Genomic DNA, 22778 nt, shown 5'->3' with positions numbered 1-22778 from the left:
GCCCAGGAGACTGGAAAGGGTGACCACTAAAGGAAGAGAAACATCAGAAGGGGTTACGCAGGAAGGAGAGGAGAGGCCTCTAGCAACTGTGACAAATGCAGCTGCAAGGTCAGACCAAGTGTGAGTGGAGAGCGCAGCCTTGGATGTAGTGACGCTTTGATGAGTGGCCTCTGCACAAGAGCACTTTGGGTCAGCCAGGAGAACAACACCCCGACTGGCTGGATTTGAGAGGGGAGGGGAGGAGAGAATGGGCAACTCTCTTGAGGTTTCTTAGAGAAAGGAGGTAGTGGCCAGAGGTGGGTATCTGTCATAGGATGGCTTTTGTTTCTGATTTTCAAAGATGGGAGCACGTTTGGAGACTGATGGTACAGGAGAGAGGGAAACCCTGATCAGCAAAGAGAAAGCTGGAGTTTAGGGGAGAGACGGACAGACACAGAAGGGGAAATCAATGTGTGGCATGGAAAGTGCTAAATGAGAGACACACAGATGGGGACTGTGAACAGCTACTGCCACGCTTTAATGCTTCTCACTCCACCTATCCCATTCTAAGATAAACACTGTTTGTGCAACAGAATTTATGATCTCTGTGACCAAGTGTGTGATGTGAGAAGGATCTTCCATAAGACAGCATAGCAGCGACAGTGATATTTTTTAATACATGAAAATTGTTTCTGCAAGTTTTTCTGGAAATTACCTGCTAAATCAGCAAGGAAATATAAGGCAGTTTCTCTCTCCCCCATCCTTTTTATTTTGCAAATATTAATTCCAAACACACACACACACACACACACACACACACACACACAAGAACTCATTTTCTTCAAAAAAAAAAAAAAAAAAAAGATGAGAAGAATGCTTATGACACTCACATCGCAGTTGTATTATTTTTTGTTTGTTTGTTTTCCCCACTGATATAAATGGGAGCTGGGGGATGCTGGGTGGGAGGAAAGCAGAGATGGAACAAGATGCAAAACAAATCATTCTCTCCATTACTCTCCCTGCTCCTGCTGTTACATGATTCTCCCAGACAGGCCTGACCCTCAGAGGTGGTGTTTAGTATGTATGCCAAAGTGAATGAATGGGTGAAAATTTAACTTGTATTTGCAAATATTTCTATTGGTAGTTTGATGAAAAGCTAAGGGTTTTTGTTTTTGTTTTTTTTAATCCTGTATGGATGGTAGCAAGCTATTTTATTTTTCTAAGCCTTATCGGGTTACTCCCTGGGTGATCTAAATTAGAAATTTTCTAATGTGGGTAAAATAAGGTGCTTTCTCGGTATTTTGTATTTCTTTCTCCTTCCCAACCAGACACCCAGACTCCTAGAATATAACATCCAATGTTGAGGGCTTACTATGGTATACACAGATGTCACATACTCTGCCTGCGAAATAGATGGATTGAAGAAGGAAGGAAAGTAAGAAGGGAGGGAGAGGAAGTAAAGCAGCCTTCATCAAATAATTCTTATTGAGCATGACATGACCACTGCAGGCAATTCAAAGAGAAAAAGGGCACCTATTAAAAGAGACTGTATATACAAACACATGTTGTTATAAGCTTTATGATTATAAACATAAATATATTATGCTTTCAAAAACTTGAGTTGATGGGGTGGTATATACTTTCTTCCTGGAGTTGATCAGTTGTGATTTATTTATGGTAGTGCCTTCACTTCCAGATCATCTGTAGGGTGGAAGGAATCAACATATGGACTGGTGTAAGCCCTGTGTCCTACCTTTATTTCATGTCCTGTATTTACAAAGACTGGTCACTCACTTATTACTTACTAAATGAACACTGATAGGACAAGAGCATGTGAAACAGCAGCTTGTGTCTTTAGAACACATTATAGAGTTTTAAAAATTACATTGCTTTTGTCAACTTTTCCTTGAGCTATTATTAAACTAGTGGCTTCATGGAATCTGGAACTTGGTGAAATCTCCCATCTCTGAGAACCACATGTTTACACCCGTTTTCATTTACATAAGTTAGAAATTACAGAACATGTGTTGATTGGAAAACTGCTGTTACCTTTTTTGTTATCTCAAAGTGGTAGACTGAAATACAAATAGAACCCAAGATGTGTTTTATACCAAATTTGGTCAAAATCAGTTCACACTTCAGAAAGTTAAATGAAAATTAAGCTGAAAAATGCCCAGAGCTAGACTGATGGAAAAAAACCAATCACCTCCTTTAAAAAATGGATGTGTGTGTGTGTGTGTGTGTGTGTGTGTGTGTAGTGGATATGTGTGTGTGTGTGTCTCAGTCAGTTTGTATTATCAAAAGCATTCTTAGAGCCTGAAAGACATGAGAAGAGATGAGATGAAAGTCAAATGCATGGCAGGGAATATTCCCCTATATAGCTACCGTCTGTCCCCGAAATCCTAACAACTCTTCCTACCCATGTATCCTTCGTGCCAGGAAGTAGTGGCCATCCGCCCACCAAGCAAGAAACTTGGGAATCTTGACCCTCACCCCTCCTCACCTGCCCTGTTTTGTGCCAGTATTGCATTACTTTTAAGTACATTCACTGACAGTTCATTTTGATGTCTGTAAGTTCCCTTTCAGTCTCCTTTTTCTAAAATCTTCTGGTTACATTTACTTTTCCAGGTTAATTTAAAATCAGCCTCTGATTTATGTTACGGTAAAAATCTTCAGGAATATGTCACTGGAATTGTATTGTCGATACATGTTAGTTGAGAGAAAACTGTCATTACAATATTGTTATCCCGTCTAGAGAACTGTGTTTTTGTTTTCTGATATCTCAAAATGTCCTTAATCTTCTTCAGTTAAATTGTATACTTCTCCTTGTAAAGGTTTTGTGCATTTATGATAGGGTGTCATACATATGTAGAGATAATGGATGGTGTATATATATATATATGCATATTTAGTATCTATCTAGAATACTAATGTATTATATAACATATTAGTAGATACTAGTATCTACTAGTATTTTATATATATATATATATATACACATACATACACACACTCTCTTTTTATATGTGTTTTCATTGCTATTGTGTAGGCATTTATTCTGTTACATTTAAAAATTAACATCTGGGATGGAATTTGTGTTAGTCACTGTACCAAATTTTCTTGTTATTTTTAAATGAGAAGATATTATTTCAGGTTTTTTAGGACAAAAAGTCAATCATCCAGGAGCAACAAAAACTTTGTCACTTCATTTTCAGTACTTATTCATCTAGTTCTTCATCTGTCTGTTCTTCTCAGTTGACTGGGACATGCAGAACTGTGCTGAAGAGAGACAGAGAGCTGAACAGAGACAGAGACAGAGCATCCTTGTGTTATTTCTGGCTCTAATAGAAATGCTTGTAATGTTTCATTTTTAAGTGATATGTTCACTATTGATTTCTGGCATATGTCTTTGTCACATTAAGGAATTTTTCTCCTCCTAGTTTACTGAAGAGCTGATAGTTCTCCACGTTTCCCAAGTTCACCCATGAACATGCCCAGACTGGCCGCAAGCTCCCTCTCACTTTGCTGTGGTGTGCTCTCCACTGGGATATGCTTCCAGCATCTCCACCACTGCCTGCCAGTGTCTCCTCTGCTCCAAGCTTTCCTTGACCTGCTTCCTGTGCTAGCCCAGTCACCCCTCTTCTGCTTATTTTGTAACTGTTTTCGGAAGTATCTGACTTTGTATGAGACTACAAAGTCCTAGAACCCAGGTCCTTACCTATTCATCATTGGGTTCCAAATGCCCAAGACCCTGACACTTGTGCAGTAGAAACTCAGTGAAAATTGTTTTTATAAATGAACAAATGAAGGAGTCATTGATAAGTTTTCTATGGATAATATAACAAGTAGGTGATTCCTCTGAACTGGATAATACTTTATTATTATTACTATTATTATTATTTTGATAGAGACGGAGTTTCACCATGTTGCCCAGGCTGATCTTGAACTCGTGGCCCCAAGTGATCTGTCCACCTCAGCCTCCCAAAGTGCTGGGATTACAGACATGAGCCACTGTACCTGGCCTGCTTTATTATTTTTTGTAATTACTTTCTCTGCTTCTTCCATTTTGTCTTTGTTTTTGTGAGGACATGGTCCTTTGAAAATATGCCAGCTATTTGAAAAGAAGGAAAAATTAACAAAAAGTTACATTTACTGTGTTAAATCTTGGTAGCTGAATATCTTTTGTCATTGCTTATCAAAGCGCAGGAGAGGTTACCCTTGAATATTCAAATGTAGTTTATAAAAAATTTATATTAAAATGTTTATATTAAACCATTTTTAAATTGTATAAATATATATTAAACGCTTAAATTGTGTTTCCTGTTCAGGGAATAACTATTCGACCACTGGTGGAGTTTCTTGATGTCAAGAGGTCCAATAACAAACAACAAGCTGTCAGTGAAGAAATCTACTGTCGGGTAGGTGTTAAGAAAGTGTAATACCTTTAATGATAAAGGAAAAATATTTGAATTAGTCAGACAGCTTGGTACCAACTTGTCCATTTCCTGAAGAAGAAAGGAATGGCAGGGTGAGAGGGAGGAAACCCTGAAGAGGGAATGTGCTCAGGGAGTATAGAATAGATATGGACCCACAGGAACTTCTCCAGCTTAGCTTGCTAAACTCCTGCATGAGTAGGGAGACAAGAAGTCCCCTCTTTTTACTTCCTTCAGCCTGGAAATGTTCCTACTGGGAAATTATTACCATATTTCATACTTTTCTAAATTATTAACAAACTGTGATAGGTGAGCAAAATAATCGAAGACTTATCTAATACTGACATGACAAACATTTCATCAATTTGTTTGAAAATGAACTGTTTTATTGCTTTTGGTAATAAATAATAAACAAATAAGAAGCAAAAGCCATGAAGGTCTCTGGAGTTTAGAAATGATATAAGTAGAGTGAAAATTATTGATTTCAGGTAAAGACTAAACAGTTTGCCTGCTTTTTCTGTTTTAGTTGTTTGATCATGTGAAGACTGGAATTGAAGACGTTTGTGGACACTGGGGTCACAACTTTTGGAGAGACAAGTAAGAAGGTCTTATGCCATTGGGTTATGAAGTGGCCCAGGATTACTCTGAAAGCAGGACTTACTGATTTGTATTATTTTTTAATTGGAAATCTTCCCTGTGTTGTACCATAGTATGTCCTCTAAGATAAAGTTCAGCTATAATAGAGATGTAGAATAATAGTAGCTTAAACAAGGTAAAAGCTTATTTCCCTCTTCTGTAAATAGTCAGAGATAGGCAATTTACGTTTAATGGATGAGTTTTACTCCAAGACTCCCCAGGGTCTGAGGACCCTCTGTCTAGTCGATCCACTATGAGTAGCCTTCATTTCCAAGACTGCCTCTTGAACCACAATGGCTGCATCAATATTAGCCATTAGAGGCAGCAAGAAGGATGAAAGATGATGAGGAGACAAAGCATATGTGCTATTAATAGCTGCCTTCTAACTGAAGCTGCCATATGATTCTTCTGATGATTGGCTTGGACTCAGTCATGTGGTCATTCCTCTCTGCAAAGAGGACTGAGGATTGCGATCCATTTGGCTGAACACTAGGGCTTCCATTACTATCCATTTTGCCACACATGGTGCAGGACTTTGTCAAATGCAGTGATTCAGACCATCTAAGGATGTAAACAGATGAGCAGAAATATATATATATATTTATATATATATATAAATATATAAATATATAATATATAAATATATATATAAATATATAAATAAATATATAAATATAAAAAATAAATATATAAATAATATAAATAAAATAAATAAAATAAATTTTATAAATATATAAATAATATAAATAATATAAATATATAAATAATATAAATAAAATAAATAAAATAAATAAAATAATAAATAAATATATAAATAAAAAATATATATATTTATATAATATATAAATATATATATAAATATATATATAAATATATAAATAAATAATATATAAATATATATATATCTAAATATATATATAGATATCTAAAATTATCTGAAAAATTACATATATTTATATAAATGCATATACACACAGGTGCGCACACACACAAACACACAGAGTTTACCACTCTGTAAAAGGCTCTGTGTTGGATAAATACAATTCAGTACTGGTCTTCAAGGATCTTAGAGTTGAAGTGGAAAAGGTAGACTAGACAGGCAGAATTAGATGCATGCTTTAATATAAACTGAGAAACAGCATTATGGGTCGAGAAGTTAGGGCCAATTCTGACAGCAGAGCTAGGAGCAGTGGGATAGAGAAGCCAGCCCGCACCTGCTAGTGGGAGCTCATCACGTACCTCTCTTCCTGACTGCACATTTGGCACTGTCCAGAGTGGTTGCTTGAATCAGGACTTATATCATGGAACTCACAAATGCTACAAATCAAGGCCCTTTGTTTTCACAGAGCAATTTGTTAAACATTTATTAGCACATCACTGGCTAGGCGAGACTTTTGAAGGCAGCATTTAAGCTAATCCCTGAAGACAGAAGAACACATTTTAAACTATATTTGGTAGATCCCTCTTGTTTTATTTTTCTTAACTTGCTAGCAGACTTTTTTCCCTCCACTGCTAATTTATATTAAATTGACCAACCTACCAATGTCTGCAACTTAACACAAGGGAATTTTTTAGTGTTTCCTGTTTGCTCATATATGCTGGCATAATATTGAGCTACATAAGAAGTATAAGCCATAGACTCAGGCCTGAAATTCTGTAATATTATAGACACAACAAAACAATCACACAGCAAGCAGACTCCTGTGTGTGTGTATATATATATGTGTGTGAGAGAGAGACCATTAGGTAATATAATGAGTGACAGAGACTTTCAGTGCTAGAACAGCCTTTACAAGCTTTACAACACTGTTTACTAATGTAGACAAGGCCCTGGGACTCAGCCTTACTATATAATGAAAGGAAAAAGATTTTGTTTGTATGGAGAGCATGCCCAATTAGCTACATGGGAACACAGGGTAATAAAATTAAGCAAATTATATTCTCTATTATAAAACTATTTTTAAATGGCCATTTCTCATGGGAAGTATGCCCTTTTCTGGAGGCAGGTGGTAGACCAGAGATCCTATACATCTGCCCTATGACCGTGGGACCTTCCTAGCATGGAGGAGTCCCCGTCTGTGCCAAGTCAGTGGAACAGACCTTTTTGCCTCTCTTCTCCACTGTTTCCATAGTGATGCCTATTTTCTGCCTACCTTGTTCCTTTCAACCCAACCACTTTCCTCCCTTTCCCTAGCATCCCCTCAGTAATTTCCTGAAATGACATATGAGAGGCGTAACCCAGAACAGCTGGCTCCCTTTCCAAAGTGAATGTTAGGTTCAAAATGTCTACTGCTGCTGTGCCTCCCACATGGAGGAATAGAGATTGGCCCCGCACAGTAATCAGGCCACCAGGCCACCTGTCTTCTGACAGGGCACTGTCAGAAGAATGAAGAGGTAGATGCTGTGGTCATGTGGGTTTGGTCTGGAACTCAGGAGAAGAAATGTCAGAGAAAGTCTGGCTGCGTCTGTCTTTCAGGCAGAGACATTATCTCTGGGGTCCGTGAGTCTGCCCTAGGCACACATCCAAAGGCTGCCAGACTAATTGGCTGTAAGTGCCAAAGATGAGAGCGCCAACCTTGCCCCATGCCTGAAAGGTAATGTTACGTGGCTAGCATTTGCCACTGCAGTGGATACACTTCTTTTAATAATTTTGAAAGCATTGATATATTTCCGTGCACAATGTTTTTCCAGGAAAATTTCAAAGTTTCCAGGATTGTCAAAGGCACATAGGTAGAGCAGGGAAGTGGGTGCAGCGGGATGTGGTGCTGACACAGGACATTTTTAAAATGAGTTCTGCTGAGATCACATCCTTGGTGATTGTTAATGTTACTGAAAATCAGCATCAAAAAGAAGCGGTTGTTTCAGGCATGTTGAGTGTCCTTCCCTTTTCTCTGGAATCCTTATGCTGTGGATTTCCAGTGGTTCTGCCAGAGAATTATTGAGGCATTTGATCCTTTGAGAATGAAGGGGGATACAGTAGGGACCCTTCTCAGTCTTGGCACAAGCAGTCTAACGATGGTGAAATAGAACACCTATGTGTAGCTTAGCAGAGAAATGAAAGGTGTGGGACTGAAGCAAGGAAAACACACTATCCCTACACGAAATAGAGCAGATGCCATTGTCCTTGGTGCTTGTTCTTCCTTTTACTTCTCTCTAGTGAAAAGCTAAAACAACAACAATAATAAAAGTTTTAAAAGGTGTGTTGCTGCCAGGAGTCCTGGCCCAATGGGCCTAACATAAAACTCCAATTAGAAGTAGAAAAAAGTAGACGCAGTCTTTAGTGGCCAGCCAAAAACAAAGCACATTCAGGATGGCTCTTCATTAATTACTCAGAGCCCTCTAGTATTTAGAACAAAGGAGTATCAACGAGAATGTGGGTTAACACTGATGCCTTTCACGGCACAGGTGTGTCTATAAACCTCCTTGGACTTGTGGTGACCACGTAGTAGTACACTTAATTCTTTCTCAACAAATATTTATTGCATGTTGCTTCACTTATGTATTGGCATTATAATGTTGTGTAACAAACCATCCCCAAAACTCAGCTGCTCAGAACACATCATTATTAATAAAGTGCATGAGTCAAGAGGCTGATTGGGCTTGGCCAGTTGGGGCCGGGCTTGTTCATGTGCTCCAGTGGGTTGGCTGGCTGCCAGCTGATTCTGGCTAGACCTATCGGGTGTGACTGGGGTGAGGTGACTCTGCTCCATGTGACAGTCACCTCTGTCCTGGGACTAAGGAGCCACTCTGCATATTTTTCTAATAGTGATTGTTGAAGCACAAGATGTAAGCCTCCATGTGCAAGCCCAGGTTAAGCCACTGCTTCTTTCATTGTGTCTGCTAATAGCCCACTGACCAAAGCAAGGAACATTATTGAGCATGCTGGCAAGGAACAGGGCAAAGCAAGTCATCTAGGCCATGGTGGAAGGCCATTGCCAAGTAATAAGGCAGAGGGTGTGGATACAGGGAGGACTTGGGACCAAATGATTCATTCTACCACATGTGCTTATAGTGTGCCAGGCACTGGTGATATGGAAAAAAAAAAACTCTGCCCATGTAGACCTTACATTCTTGTGCCAGGAGACAGAAAGTAAGACAAGTAAATTGCATGTCATGCTAGAAAGTGGTAACTACTAGGGAGAAAAATACATCTGGGCAGTGAGATGGGGACTGCTGGGAGAGGAAGGCTGTGTGCAATTCTAACAGGATGGATAGGAAGGGCACTTTTGAGAAAATGATTGTCAAGGAAAGACTTAAAAGAAGTGTAAAAAGTGAGCCCTGCAGGTATCTGGGGAAAAGGATTCCTAGTAGAAGGAATAGTAAGTATAAAGACTCAGAAATGGGAGCACTGCTGGTAAGTCTTTAATACAGGAAGGACACCAGTGAGGCTGCAGCTAAGGAAGAGGGGCACAGTACCAAAAGGGGCAGACCCAGACTGTGTAGGAAGTCACAGGGCATTGTACTTGTACCCAAGGAAGATGCAGAACAGTTACATCATTGGACATATTTTAACAGGAGCACTTGGGCTTCTGTAGAAATGCAATGGTGGAAGCAGGAATGCCAATTAGGTGCTCACTACCAGAATCCGGTGAGAGAGAATGATGTTTGGACCAGGGTGATAGCATTAGATGGGGTGGGAGATGGCTGGATTTTGTATATATTTTGATGGTGGAACCAACAGAAATTGCTGATGGAGCAAAGATTTGGAGTACTGGTCTGCTAGGGCTGCCATAACCAAAGTACCACAGATTGAGTGACTCAACGGAAATGAATTGTCTCATCATCCTGGGGACTGGAAGTCAGACATCAAGGTGTCAGCAGGGCTCATATCTTCTGAGGGCCATGAGGGAAGGTTCTGTTGTGCGCCCCTCTGCTTGGCTTGTAGATGGCTGTCTCCTCCCTGCCTCTTCACATCATCTTCCTTCTCTCTGTATGTGTTGGAATCCAAATCTCTTCTCTTTGTAAGTACACCAGTCATTTTGGATTTGGGCCCATTTCGATGGCCTCATCTTAATCACTTCTGTAAACACTAGATCTTCAAATGTGGTCACAGTCTGAGCTACTGGGGATTAGACTTTAACATATGAATTTTTGGAGGGACACAATTCAGCCCATAACATAGAACATGAGAAAAGTAGAAGAATCCAGGATGACACCAGGATTTTTGACCTGGTGGAGTCATCGTTCGCTGAGATGGGAGGACTCTGGCAGAATAGCAGTTCAGTTGGAATATGTTAAATTTGAGATGCCCTACAGCTATCCAACTGCAGATGTTGAGTTAGTAGCCAAAAGCTCATATCTGGGGTTTGGCCAAGAGGTTGGAGCTGGAGATACAAATGTGGGGGTCATTGGCATAGAGATTCTATTAAAAGCTAGGAGACTGGGCAAGATGGTGATGGGAGTGAGTGGCGGTATGAAAGAGGACCGAGAACTGAGGCCCAGAGCACTCCCACATTAGGAGGTCAAAAGAAAAAAACAAAACTGAGAGAGAGGGTGAGAAAGAGGTTGGGATACCCCAGGGTGGTATCCTGGAAGCCAAATGAAGACAATAGTTTAAACAAGTGAGGGCAGGAAAGATGAGGATTCATAACTGCCCACTGCAATTGTATCATGTGGTTCACTGACCACTTTGATAAGAATAGCTTTAATGCAGTATTGAAGCAATGTGAATGTTCAAGAGAGAATCAGAGGAGAGGAATTGGAGAAGACAAACAGTGATAACGTTTCTGAGCAATTTTGCTAAAAGCAGAAGTAGAGAAATGGTAAAGAGAGAAACATATGTATTTTAATCTGTAATTAGTGAATACTAGGTTTATGTGCATCAGGGTCATATATAAAAATGCAGCAGTATGTGTCATATATACATATATGTGTATGTGTATATATACACATATGTGTATGTATACATGTCTGTATTATATATACACACATATACATGCATATGTATGTATATATACACACACATATGCATGTATATGTGTGTGTATATATACATACACGTACATATGTATATATACACATACACATTTATACAGGTAGGCACCTACTAAATATATAAAATGACCAGATTAGCTAAATGCTGCTACTAAGTATTTTCCTGGGAATGGTGGAAATGACTTTATTGGTAAAAACAACAACTATTTTCTTCGTCAATCCAGTATTAATTTATTGAAAGTTTCTTTATTTACAGGTTTAAAAAGTTTGATGATAAATATCTGCGGAAGCTTTTGATTCGGGAAAACCAACCAAAGTCAAGCATTGTATCTTTATATAAAAAGCTTGAAATAAAACATGCCATTGAGATGGCAGAGACCGGGATGATAAGTACTGTCCCTACATATGCATCTCTAAAGTAAGTATGGTCTTGCAAAACAAAAGTTAGTATTGCTAAATATGCATTGATAGTATTTTGAAACTAGTAATAATAATTTTGAAAAATTGACCCAGGCCAGGTGCAGTGGCTCATTCCTGTAATCCCAGCACTTTGGGAGGCCAAGGCAGGCAGATCACTTGAGGCCAGGAGTTCAAGACCAGCCTGGCCAACATGGTGAAACCCTGTCTCTACTGAAAATACAAAAATTAGCTGGGCATGATGGTGTGCACCTGTAATTCTGGCTACTCAGGAGGCTAAGGCACGAGAATCACTTGAACCCGGAAGGCAGAGGTTGCAGTGAGCCGAGATTGTAGCACTGCATTCCAGCCTGGGTGACAGGGTGAGACTCTGTCTCAAAAAAAAAAAAAAAAAAAAAATTGACCTGTGCCCTAGAGAGATGTCTTAAGATCTCACAGCAGAATGAGACACTGGTTAAAATATGAAACCTTAGAAATGTGTATGTTATGTTATGTTTTATGTCTTGTTTTGTGTTATGTTATTTTAGATGCTTGAGAGAAACTAGCTTAAATTACCCAGGGAGGAAAACAAGATTATAAAGAGCCTTAAACTGCTTCTATGAATTTTCCTAAACAATGTCTGGCAACTGATACAGAATAACCAAACATATGAGTAGACAAGAAAATGTGATTTAGGCTGGGTGTGGTGGCTCACGCCTGTAATCCCAGCACTTCGGGAGGCTGACGCGGGAGGATCACGAGGTCAGGAGATCAAGACCATCCTGGCTAACACAGTGAAACCCTGTCTCTGCTAAAAATAAAAAAAAATTAGCTGGGCGTGGTGGTGGGCGCCTATAGTCCCAGCTACTCAGGAGGCTGAGGCAGGAGAATAGTGTGAACCCGGGAGGCAGAGCTTGCAGTGAGCCGAGATAGCGCCACTGCACTCCAGCCTGGGTGATGAGCAAGACTCCGTCTCAAAAAAAAAAAAAAACAAAAACAAAAAAAGAAAATGTGATTTAAAACATTAAGAAAAAGAAACAAAATAGTTGTAACAGGCATAACGGGAATTCAGATAACTGAATTATCAGACAGAGACTTTTAAAGTATAAAATGTGTGTCTGTGTCTGTCTATGTTTAAGGAAAGAAAACTACATTGAAAGTTTTGGCAATATCATGGAGATTATTAAACGGAAATTCTTGAGCTACAAATAAAGTAACTGACTTTATGATTTTATTTGATGTGTGTAGCAGCAGATTAGACAGAGTTAATGAGAGAAATGCTTAATTAGAAAACAGGTAAGAGGGAAATAACCAAAATAAAGAAAAAGAGAAAAATACAGAAAGCTACATATTGAGTGCAAAACAGATAAATTAAAGACAATATTACTAGAAGAAAAGAAATAAAATTGTACAATTTTAAATTTTCCTCAAGCTGATATTTGGATTCAATGATGTCATTCAAAATCCTAGGGGGTGTGTGTGTGTGTGTGTGCATGTTTAGATCAGTTGGTCCTAAAGTTTTAATGGAAATACAAAAAGTCAAGACAATTTTGAAGATGTACAGACTTGGAAGGTTTACACTATTAGATAACAGGACTTTGTATAAAGTTACATGATTAAGACAATATGATATTGGAACAGGACAGATAAGCAAGCCAGTGGAACAAAATAGTTCAGAACAGACCCACCAATATATGGAAACTTGATTAATGACAAAGTTTACAGAACAAGCAGTGGGGGAGAAAAGATGCCTTGAATAAATGGTTCTGATAAATTAGGTATTCCTATGAAAATAAAATGAAATTAACCACTGCCTCACACTATCAAGTCAAGGTATATTGTAGATCTGAATGTGAGAAGTGAAACAATAAAGCTTTTGAAGATTCCGTAGGAACATACCTTAATGTTGTGATAGGAAATTACTTTTTTTAAACAACCTCCAAAAAGCACAAGCTATAAAGGAAAAGATTGATATACTGAACTGTATTAAAATCATGAGATTTTGTTTAGCCTAATACATCCTTAAAGAGGTGAAAAGGCAAATCACAGACTGGGAGAAGATACTTGCCTCACATAACTGACAAAGGGCTACGGGAAAAAAGACAATCCTATAGAACAATGAACAAGGAACTTGTTCAGACACTTGATAAAACAGGATACGCAAATGGCAAATAATCATGTGTGTTCTAAAAAACATGCATGTGAATATTCATAGAAGCATTGTTTGCAAAATCCAAAAATTGGAATTTAGCCAACTATACATCAACAACAAAACAGATGAACTGTGGTATACTTATACCATGGAATATTATACAGCAGTGAAACCGAATGCATTATAGATATATGCAATAACATAAATGAATCTTCAGCATAATGCTCAGGAACAGAAACTAAACGCAAAAGGATATGTATTATACTGTTTCATGTATATAAGGTTTAAGTTCAGGCACAGTGAATCTATGACATTAGAAGTCACAATAGTTATTGCTGTTGGCAAAGAGGGAGAGAATTAGTGATTGGTAGGAGGAACATGAAGTAGTTTCTGGGATTCTAGTGAATGTTCTGTTTCTTGACTTGAGCAGTGGTTGCCTAAGTATGTTCACTTTCCTGAACATATAAGATTCATGTAATTTATATTACATTTTATAAAAAATTGTTTAAGTATAAACAAGGATGTAGTCGTACACTTGTCACTAGATGTATGCAAAAATATTTTGGTAAGAATTTGGTGGGCACATTATATAAGAAAATGAGATATCAAAAAGATAGATTGTTACTTAATGACCTCTTATACTCCTTCTGACTCTGAAAATCTGTGAATTAACTTTGATGATCAAAAAAAAAAAAAAACCTGACAAGAAAGTGGGACAGCCATCTAAACAACAACACCTTTCCCTGAGAAAATGCTTCTCATAAACCATCTGAGCAATTGAGAGGAGGCAAAAATGAATCATCCAACTCTAGAGAAGTCTGTCCCGCTGAAGCATCAGTTCTCTGTTTGCTCCTCTCTGTGCATCCATTACCCATTGTGCACCAGGTTTTTGTACCCAAGTAATTCTTTCATGATTGGTTCACAGCAATGCTAAATTTGCATTGAAAAATATAAGAAAACTATGCTCTTTAATTTCTGTGTCCTCAGTGCCTCTTCTAGAAGACTTGCATTTATGCATATTAACCTTCCCAGCTTTAATTTGTTTTCTTGATTTTTCTTTTCTCGTACTAGATATTTTTGTAACCTGCCTCAAACCCTTTTTGGAAGGAGTTAGAATAAAAACATATAAATGCAGTCCCAATGGTCATTCTTTGCGGTGGTTACATTCCATAAAGTAGCCTCAAATACTGATATGCAAATACTGAATGCTTTTTTTTTTTTTTTTTTTTTGAGGCAGAGTCTTGCTCTGTCACCCTGGCTAGAGTACAATGGTGTGATCTCGGCTCACTGCAACCTCCCCCTCCTGGGTTCAAGAGGTTCTCCTGCCTCAGCTTCCTTAATAGTTGGGATTACAGGCGCCCACCACCACACCCGGTTAATTTTTGTATTTTTAGTAGAGACTGGGTTTCACCATGTTGGTCAGGCTGGTCTCGAACTCCCAACCTCAGGTAATCCACCCCTGTCATCGGTCTCCCAAAGTGCTAGGATTACAGGCATGAGCCACTGCACCCGGCTGCAAATACTGAAACATTTTTCTATGGGGACATACAAGGTTAGGTTCCTTTGAGCCCCTGGTCACAAAATTTTCATCAGCCAATCAATATGTAACCTATTTTATGTATGTTTATGTTTACAGACACCTTATTTAATATATATTGCTAATTCATTGACATTGAATTCATGGTCAAGAACACTACAAACTCATGTATGACCACGCTTACTTAACACATTTTCTCCGTAAGGCACATCACAGGCTTCTTGTAGTTAGGAACTCTAGACAGCACTTCAGCAATGCCTGGGGGCCATTTAAAGCAGCAGAATCACCAATAAATAACATAAAAATATAAATAATCATATCACTAAATAGACTGTGAGAAGGACATTATTTACAATACGAGAGTGGAAACAAGCAGATGTCTCCTTGTTCAACATCTTCAGGGAAAGTGTGTAAAAGGACTCAAATTTTTTGTCACTCTCCATATGTCTGTGAATAACTGCAAAAATACTGAAATTCTGATATTGGGTTTATAAATCAATAATAGCAAGTAGGTGAGTTCATGATCATAGAACCCACAAATGAGGACTGACTGGATATACATACATGTTATAAATGGTGTGTTTGCAAATATTTATGATGAGGTTTTTAAAATATGAAAACTTAATGGTAAATTGAAGTCAATTAGGTTTCTGTTGGAGAAAACTATTCCATTTTACTTTATTTATGGAGTGTTAGAAATAATAAAGTGATGTAGCATTATAAGCCATTGTAGTTTTTCTTCCTTGAAAATATAATGACATGAATAGACTCTGAAAACTTGTAAATTATTAAACTTGCCATGAATGATTTTGAAACTGAAATAAGAGTTACAGAATTTGGAATTCTTTTAAGTTACTGAATAATCCCCAAGGGCTATTTTTAAAACTGAAGACTCGTCTTAAATACTTATCGCTCTAAGGAAGAAAATCAATGATTCTAATATTTGTTGACAGGTAAAATATTCTTTTTCTAAACTTTCACAGTGATTGTCGTGAAGAAAAAATAAGGAAGGTCACATCTGGTGAAACTGATGAAATTCGAGAACTCCTATCAAGAAATCTCTATCAAATCCGTCAGCGAGTGAGAATAATTTACGTAGCAAAATATTTACTTACTGTTGGCTAACAGGATGCCTTTCGGTTTTGTGCTGTAATTGGAGACTGCACCATGACACTGGGCTCAGCAGGTCCCACGCTGGGCATCTTCTCTCCTTCTGCTTCTCTCCACCCCGCTTCAGGGTCCTACTATCCTCCTGGACACCACGGCTGAAGCCTTGGGGTCCCCTGGGAGTTCTGCTGCTGTGGTCTTGGATATAAAGAAATACACATGTAGACTAATTTTAAAGAAATGAATTGATTGCTGTTTGTTTTAAAGAAATAGTTTTACAGCTTAGACTTTTAAAATGGATCTCACCCTCCTTGCTGTTTATAAAGTGCTATAGTTTCTTCTCTCCTGAGTCACTTCTTTCACTTCGTTTCCATTGTTAGCACCTTATTCTAATCATTTGCTAACAACACAGCTAAGGAATAGAGAGTGTCCTCAATTTTCCAAGCTCCATTTCAGTGTGTTGCATGCGTTAACTCATTTAATCCTCCAATGAGTGGTAGGTGTTACTGTTGTCGCCATTTCACAGATAAAGAAACTGAGGCACAGGAAGGTGAAGTGGCACTCGGGCCACACAGCTTGTCAGGAGTCCTCCTCACTCATGTGGGGGTGTTTCAGCAGCTTCTTAGCTGGTCTCCCCACAGGGTGTCCCCATTCCATCCACATGACTCTTACCTGACCCTTTTTCCTACAGTACCTTTTAATTTAAAATGAAACAAAACAATAGTTGTGGCTCCCAAGCTAAACTATTCGTTGAAAATTTGGACTCTATTTCCAAGTTCCACTTTATCCAACCATATGTCCACATCTCCCTCACCCATCTGCTCCCTGAAACACCCAGGGAGTGAGAGGTTCTGTTTTTGTACTTTGGCCCAAGTGGATTCCTCGCTGTCCCCCGGGAGCATCTCACACCTTCCTGTCAGCTGGTCCAAAGCCTCCAGTTTTTAAGGCTCCCCCAACGGCCACCATATTATTCCCATCCTGTGGTTAAATGGAATAGCACTTGGAACTTATACTGTACCATGTAGTTGCGGCACTTATTTCCATGATTTTGTATAACTGTGTTAGCCTTAGATGCTCAATGAGATGGTAAACTCCTCAAGGCAGGAATGAAGCCTTGTGCTGTGTTATGTTTACATCTCTCAGTAGAACCTAATATATTTCTGGCCATGGGGATATTCCCAAGAAGTACATGTTTATTCTCTCAGAAATGAATTTAATTGTTATTTATGATTTATTTTAGGAAACACATTTTGATATAGCCTATAAAACTAAAAGCGGATGCCATGTACAGCCCTAGTTTAGGAATTTTATTTTTCAAACACTGGAATGTAATCATTGTGAGGAGTGTCACCAGCTCTCTTCATGTGACAACCCAGTTGAAAAAAGGGAACGTTCTGAAGTTAATCAGAAGGGCATGGCACCACCAAGTGGCTCAAAGTGGTTTGTTTTTAACGTCAGTAATTCCTATTCGAAAGAGACTGTAGCATGGTGACTTGTATTTTATTTCCAGATGTTAATGATGGCTAAATACCTACAAGAGATGTCAAGGTATTCTCATTTATGAAAATCACACTTTTCAATGAAAAACAAACCTTATGATCTGACTTTTATTAAAGGATGAACTATGTGGCACATACCTGTAATACTGACTCGGAAGGCTGAGGTGGGAGAGTTGCCTGAGCCCAGGAGTTGGAGGCCGCAGTGAGTTATGAGCGCCACTGCATTTCAGCCTGAGTGACAGAGCAAGACCCCAACTCTAAAAAAGAAAAAGAAAAAAAAAAAAAAAAAAACACAAAATGAAAAGAAAATATAAATTATTTGAAGATCTGAAGACTATTAACTTTTATACTCTTAATTTTTTGCTCTGCACAGAAGTTATAAGTGCTTAGCTGAGGTGCAGATCCAAAGAAATGTGGTAAAGTCTTGGAATTTCTGGGGAAATGATCAGGTTTTTTTTTTTTTTTTTTTTTTAATGTCCTCTATGTGTTTTCATTTCAGACCTTATCCTACAACAGACACAGTCTGACTGCCGACACAAGTGAGAGACAAGCCAAGGAGATTCTGATTCGCCGGCGGCACAGTTTGCGAGAAAGCATTAGGAAGGACAGCAGCTTGAATCGAGAACACAGGGTAATTGAGTGTGTGTCTCTGGGAGACTTCCGGGGGTGGAGCCAACAGCCCTTCCATTGATCAGCTGATGGCATCATCAGCTCTGCCAATCAAGTGGCTGTTGACAGTTCTCTGAGGAGCTGCAGGAAGGCCGGGGTGGCTGGGGGAAGTGAGTGTTTGCAGGTAGTGTGGCCAGCATTGCAGTTGGTTCAGGGAACTGTCAATAGATAAGGAAAGCCATTTAAAAATAATATTGTGGGCCTGGTGCGGTGGCTCACGCCTGTAATGCCAGCACTTTGGTAAGCCGAGGTGGGTGGATTGCCTGAGCTCAGGAGTTCGAGTTCGAGACCAGCCTGGGCAACATGGTGAAACCCCATCTCTACTAAAATACAAAAAACATTAGCTGGGTATGGTGGCATGCGCCTGTAATCCCAGCTTCTTGGGAGACTGAGACAGAAGAATAGCTTGAACCGAGGTGGAGATTGCAGTGAGCCAAGATCGCGCCACTGCACTCCAGCCTGGATGACAGAGCGAGACTCCATCTTAATAATGATGATGATGATAATAATAATAATAATAATAATAATAATAATAATAATATGATATATTGGCTTCACATAGCAAGAATTGAGGCTTATTTTTAATAATATCCTATATTGGGTTGTCAGAAATCAAAATGGTTATATGTGAACAAGGAGTTACTTTATGTGTAAAATGTAGCAGTGTTAATTAAGTTAATTTAAAACACTAGTGACTGCGGTATTTGAAATGCCAGTAAATTAGCTGTAGTAATACTTTTTGTTCTATTAATATCATTTTAAAGATTAAAGTAAAAAAAAAAACCTTACATATATATATTTGTAAACATATCTTCTTCCCCATACATGTAAGTTCTAAGTCTTTCTGGCAGTACTTTTATATGTAGATGTTTCAGTAGCTTTTCTTTGAGAAGAGCCAGTGGTTTTCATATGTGTTTCTAATTTATTTCCCACTTATTTCTATTTCCTTTTGTAGGGATCTCCATTCTATTTTGGAAGGGATTTAACTATTTCAAGTTATAATAGTTATAGCTCCCCACAAAGTAATTTTGGAATCAGGAATTAAAATTCTGGTTCTTAACATGAAGTTTTGCCATACAATTTTTAATCTTTAATATACAGTAAGTGCCATTTGTATCATTTAAGTAAGATTTTATATTTTACAGGCTTCCACTTCAACCTCCCGATATTTATCCTTACCTAAAAATACAAAGCTTCCAGAAAAGCTACAAAAGAGGAAGACTATTTCTAATGCAGGTAATGAATATAGTTGGAGCAGAAAAATTTTAAATTTATTTGCCAATGTTTACAAACTAGACAAAGTTTCCTATTATTTTTCTTCATTAAGCATGAGTTCAAGAGTTTGCAAATCTAAAATAATAACTGGGTGAATTTTAATTCGCATTGCAACCTTTTGGAATGGAATTCTGCGCAGATTCTAAAGAATCCAATCAGTTATTTTCCAGCAAATATTGTCACCATGGGGTTCAAGGGCAGGTAAACAGAAAGTTGTAATTCTGCAAATGTTTAAGTAATTAAAATTTTACAGTAATTCCAATATATTTTCATGAAAGCAGCCATATATTTATTCTGGCTATAACTATAAAGCCTTGTTATAATGTCTAATATCTTTTTAATGCGATAGTTATCTTTATGTAGACACCGAAGACATTGTCTGTGAACCCCAGAAGAACTATATTAGGATTTCATGTTATTAAAATGTGTGATGTCTAAGGGAATTAATGCAGAAATAAAAGACCAAATACCATATATTTTCACTTACAAGTGGGAGCTAAACATTAGATACACAGGACCCAAAGGCAGGAACAATAAACACTAGGGATTTCAAAAGGCGGGAGGTAGGGAGCCGGGCAAGGGGCAAGGGTTGAAAAATTACCTATTGGTACTATGTTCACTACTTGGGTGATGGGATTTTAAGAAGTCCAAACCTCAGCACCATGCAATATACCCATGTAACAAATCTGCACATGTACCCCTAGAATCTAAAATAAAATTTTCTTTAAATGTGGGATGGAACAATCATTACCCCTCTTTTTTTTTTTTTTTTTTGGCTTGTTTAATTAACTGTGAAGAGGGAAGCCTAAACGATGGCTGGTGGTAAAGGAGGGTGAGGCGAGAATAATCGGGGGAAGACAAGGCAGCACTGAATATTTAGAACAGTGGCCCTTGGTCCCACCAGCAAACATGCTGTCAGTTCCCAAGAATGTCAACTCCTGGACAAGCATTTTGTTCACTGCCCTACCCACAGCACTCCAGCACCTGAATCTGGTTCCAAAGCTGTCTCCTCCCTTTGTTTGCAAAGGGTTTTGGCCCTTTTGTGGACATGTAAAGGAAATCAGCAAAGCCGTGTTTGAGGTTCCAGATCAAGGCAAGAATCTTCTCCATAGCAGGTGATTATCAGACCACCTACTGTGTGCCAGATGCCAGGCTGAGCCCTCCTGGGATCATCCCTGTGGGGCAGATGAGCACAGCTGCTACCGCCAGAGGGGCTCGGTTGGAATCCCAGCTCCACCACCTACAGATACCTCTTGAACCTAGTTACCCCATCTGCAATGTAGGTGATTGTGAAGACAAAATGGGCTAACGCATTTGAAAGGACTTAGGACAATGCCTGGCACACAGTAAGCTCTTCAAAGTTAGCATGAATATATACTTGTGGGCATGGGTGCTCGCAGGGGTTATGTAAGATGCACAAGGCCACTCACCTAAAATTAGCACAAGCCCGCTAACCTCCCCTCTCCCCAGAGCCCCAGGACGCATCAGTTGCCTGACCCACTAAGGTACTGAAGTTTCTTGCAATGCCTTCTCTCTAAAATGCTCACCCACCTTGTCTTTTGCTCCATGATAGATGGCAATAGCAGTGACTCAGACACAGATACCGGGACCACCGTGCTCAATTTGCAGCCCAGAGCCAGGCGCTTCTTGCCAGAACAGTTCTCCAAGAAATCCTCCCCAGCCTATAAAATGGAATGGAAGAACGAGGTAGATGTTGAATCTGGCCCCGAGAAGCCCAGCACCCCCCCAACACCCCACAGCAGAGAAAAGGGCACCCAGACGCCAGGCTTACTACGGCAGCCCCTTCTCTCTAAAGACCAGTTTGATCCAGAGAGGGAAGACAGTTTGACTGAAGGCATCCCGCCTAAGCCGCCACCACGGCTGGTCTGGAGGGCATCGGAAACTGGAAGCCGGAAAGCCAGATTCGGGAGTGAGAAGCCTTAATAGAAGCAGCCAAAGCAGATGTGAGTGTCTGACCCAGCACAGCTGTGGTTTGTTACTCTGAAACCCAACAAAACAGTGGAATCCATGAAAACTCTCTGTGCATCTAAATACTTCTGGGGGGCGATAGATGCATGCCACGGATAAATGAGGCAAATCCGAAGAAAAGAAAATCCAATACAAAATAGTCCCACAAAATGCCTTTTGTGACTTACGGGTAGCAATTATATTATTTGCAGGCCCGAAACAAACAAACAAAAAAAAATGTTAATGTGTGCCTTTATTGAACTTGAATGACAGAACTTGAAATTTTTAACACACCCTTGTTGGTGAAGATTTTAATATATTACATATATGCTTTAGATTTTATTTATGAAAAAATACGTATATCTGTAATCAGTTGTTAAGTGAATGGCATTAAAAGTATCGAGAACAGCTTTCTTTCCCAGGGGAGAAGGATGGCGCTTGGGGGTGACTCCTAAGCTCAGGGTGGAAGCTTTTCCCTGTCCTGACCCAATGGAGCAGCTGGTAAGTGAAGAGCACAGCTGGAAGCAGAGACACCTTATGACTCAAACTGGGCAAACAATTAGAACGTCATCCTGAAGGAAAGGCCTGACTCCCAGAGCGCAGATTGGAGGTTCCAGGACTCCTATGAACTAATGAGAGTCTACTGTTTATTAACTTGTTCCTCTGTCTACTGTGTGTTTGGGGGTGACATCAAAATTCCATTTCTTCTTCTTGTTTAAATGGGGCAGAGAGAAAGGATGCCCACGTATCCACCAGCTTATTGTGTTGACAGATTTGGGAGCAGCTTTTGATGAAGTTCCACCCATGAGGGTCCATGTGGCAAGCGGGGGCACAGGGCAGCACCTGGTTACAACTTGCTGGTGGGTTTTATGTTGTGCAATAGTAGGAGGAGGAGGCAGGTGATCTATGCCAATCTATGATCACCTGCTTCAGCAGAATTTTTCTGTAGAGTGATGCTTGAATTTTGAGCCTCCAGGTTAGAGGCTCCAAGCAGACAAGGAGGAAAGTTTATAGATACAATATTCTAAAGTTTAACAAGTTGGTGAGATATCAAGTTTTGAATTTTATTCAGGAAGCACTTTGGAGAATGTGGGAGTCCTACTGTTTTGCACTAGTCTGTAATTTGTTACCTCTTCCCATTCGATAATATAGTCACTCAGAATTTTCATATAAAATTGAATTATACTCATTGG

At 39.1% G+C, this 22778-nt stretch overlaps 1 protein-coding gene across 1 annotated transcript in view; it reads left to right on the top strand.

Annotated features, from left to right (window-relative positions):
- SLC9A2 (solute carrier family 9 member A2) overlaps window positions 1–21726 on the top strand; it is an 89234-nt gene extending 67508 nt beyond the window's left edge. The window contains exons 6-12 of the mRNA XM_023211324.1: window positions 4308–4397; window positions 4939–5009; window positions 11239–11400; window positions 16051–16147; window positions 18173–18304; window positions 19488–19578; window positions 21191–21726. Coding sequence (XP_023067092.1) covers window positions 4308–4397; window positions 4939–5009; window positions 11239–11400; window positions 16051–16147; window positions 18173–18304; window positions 19488–19578; window positions 21191–21561 — 1014 coding nt within the window. The 3' untranslated portion in view covers window positions 21562–21726. The remainder of the gene's footprint in view (window positions 1–4307; window positions 4398–4938; window positions 5010–11238; window positions 11401–16050; window positions 16148–18172; window positions 18305–19487; window positions 19579–21190) is intronic.
- The last annotated feature ends 1052 nt before the right edge of the window (window positions 21727–22778 follow it).

The sequence above is a fragment of the Piliocolobus tephrosceles genome, chromosome 15 (assembly GCF_002776525.5).
Source record: "Piliocolobus tephrosceles isolate RC106 chromosome 15, ASM277652v3, whole genome shotgun sequence".
NCBI classification, from domain to species: domain Eukaryota; kingdom Metazoa; phylum Chordata; class Mammalia; order Primates; family Cercopithecidae; genus Piliocolobus; species Piliocolobus tephrosceles.
This window is presented reverse-complemented; position numbering and strand designations above follow the sequence as displayed.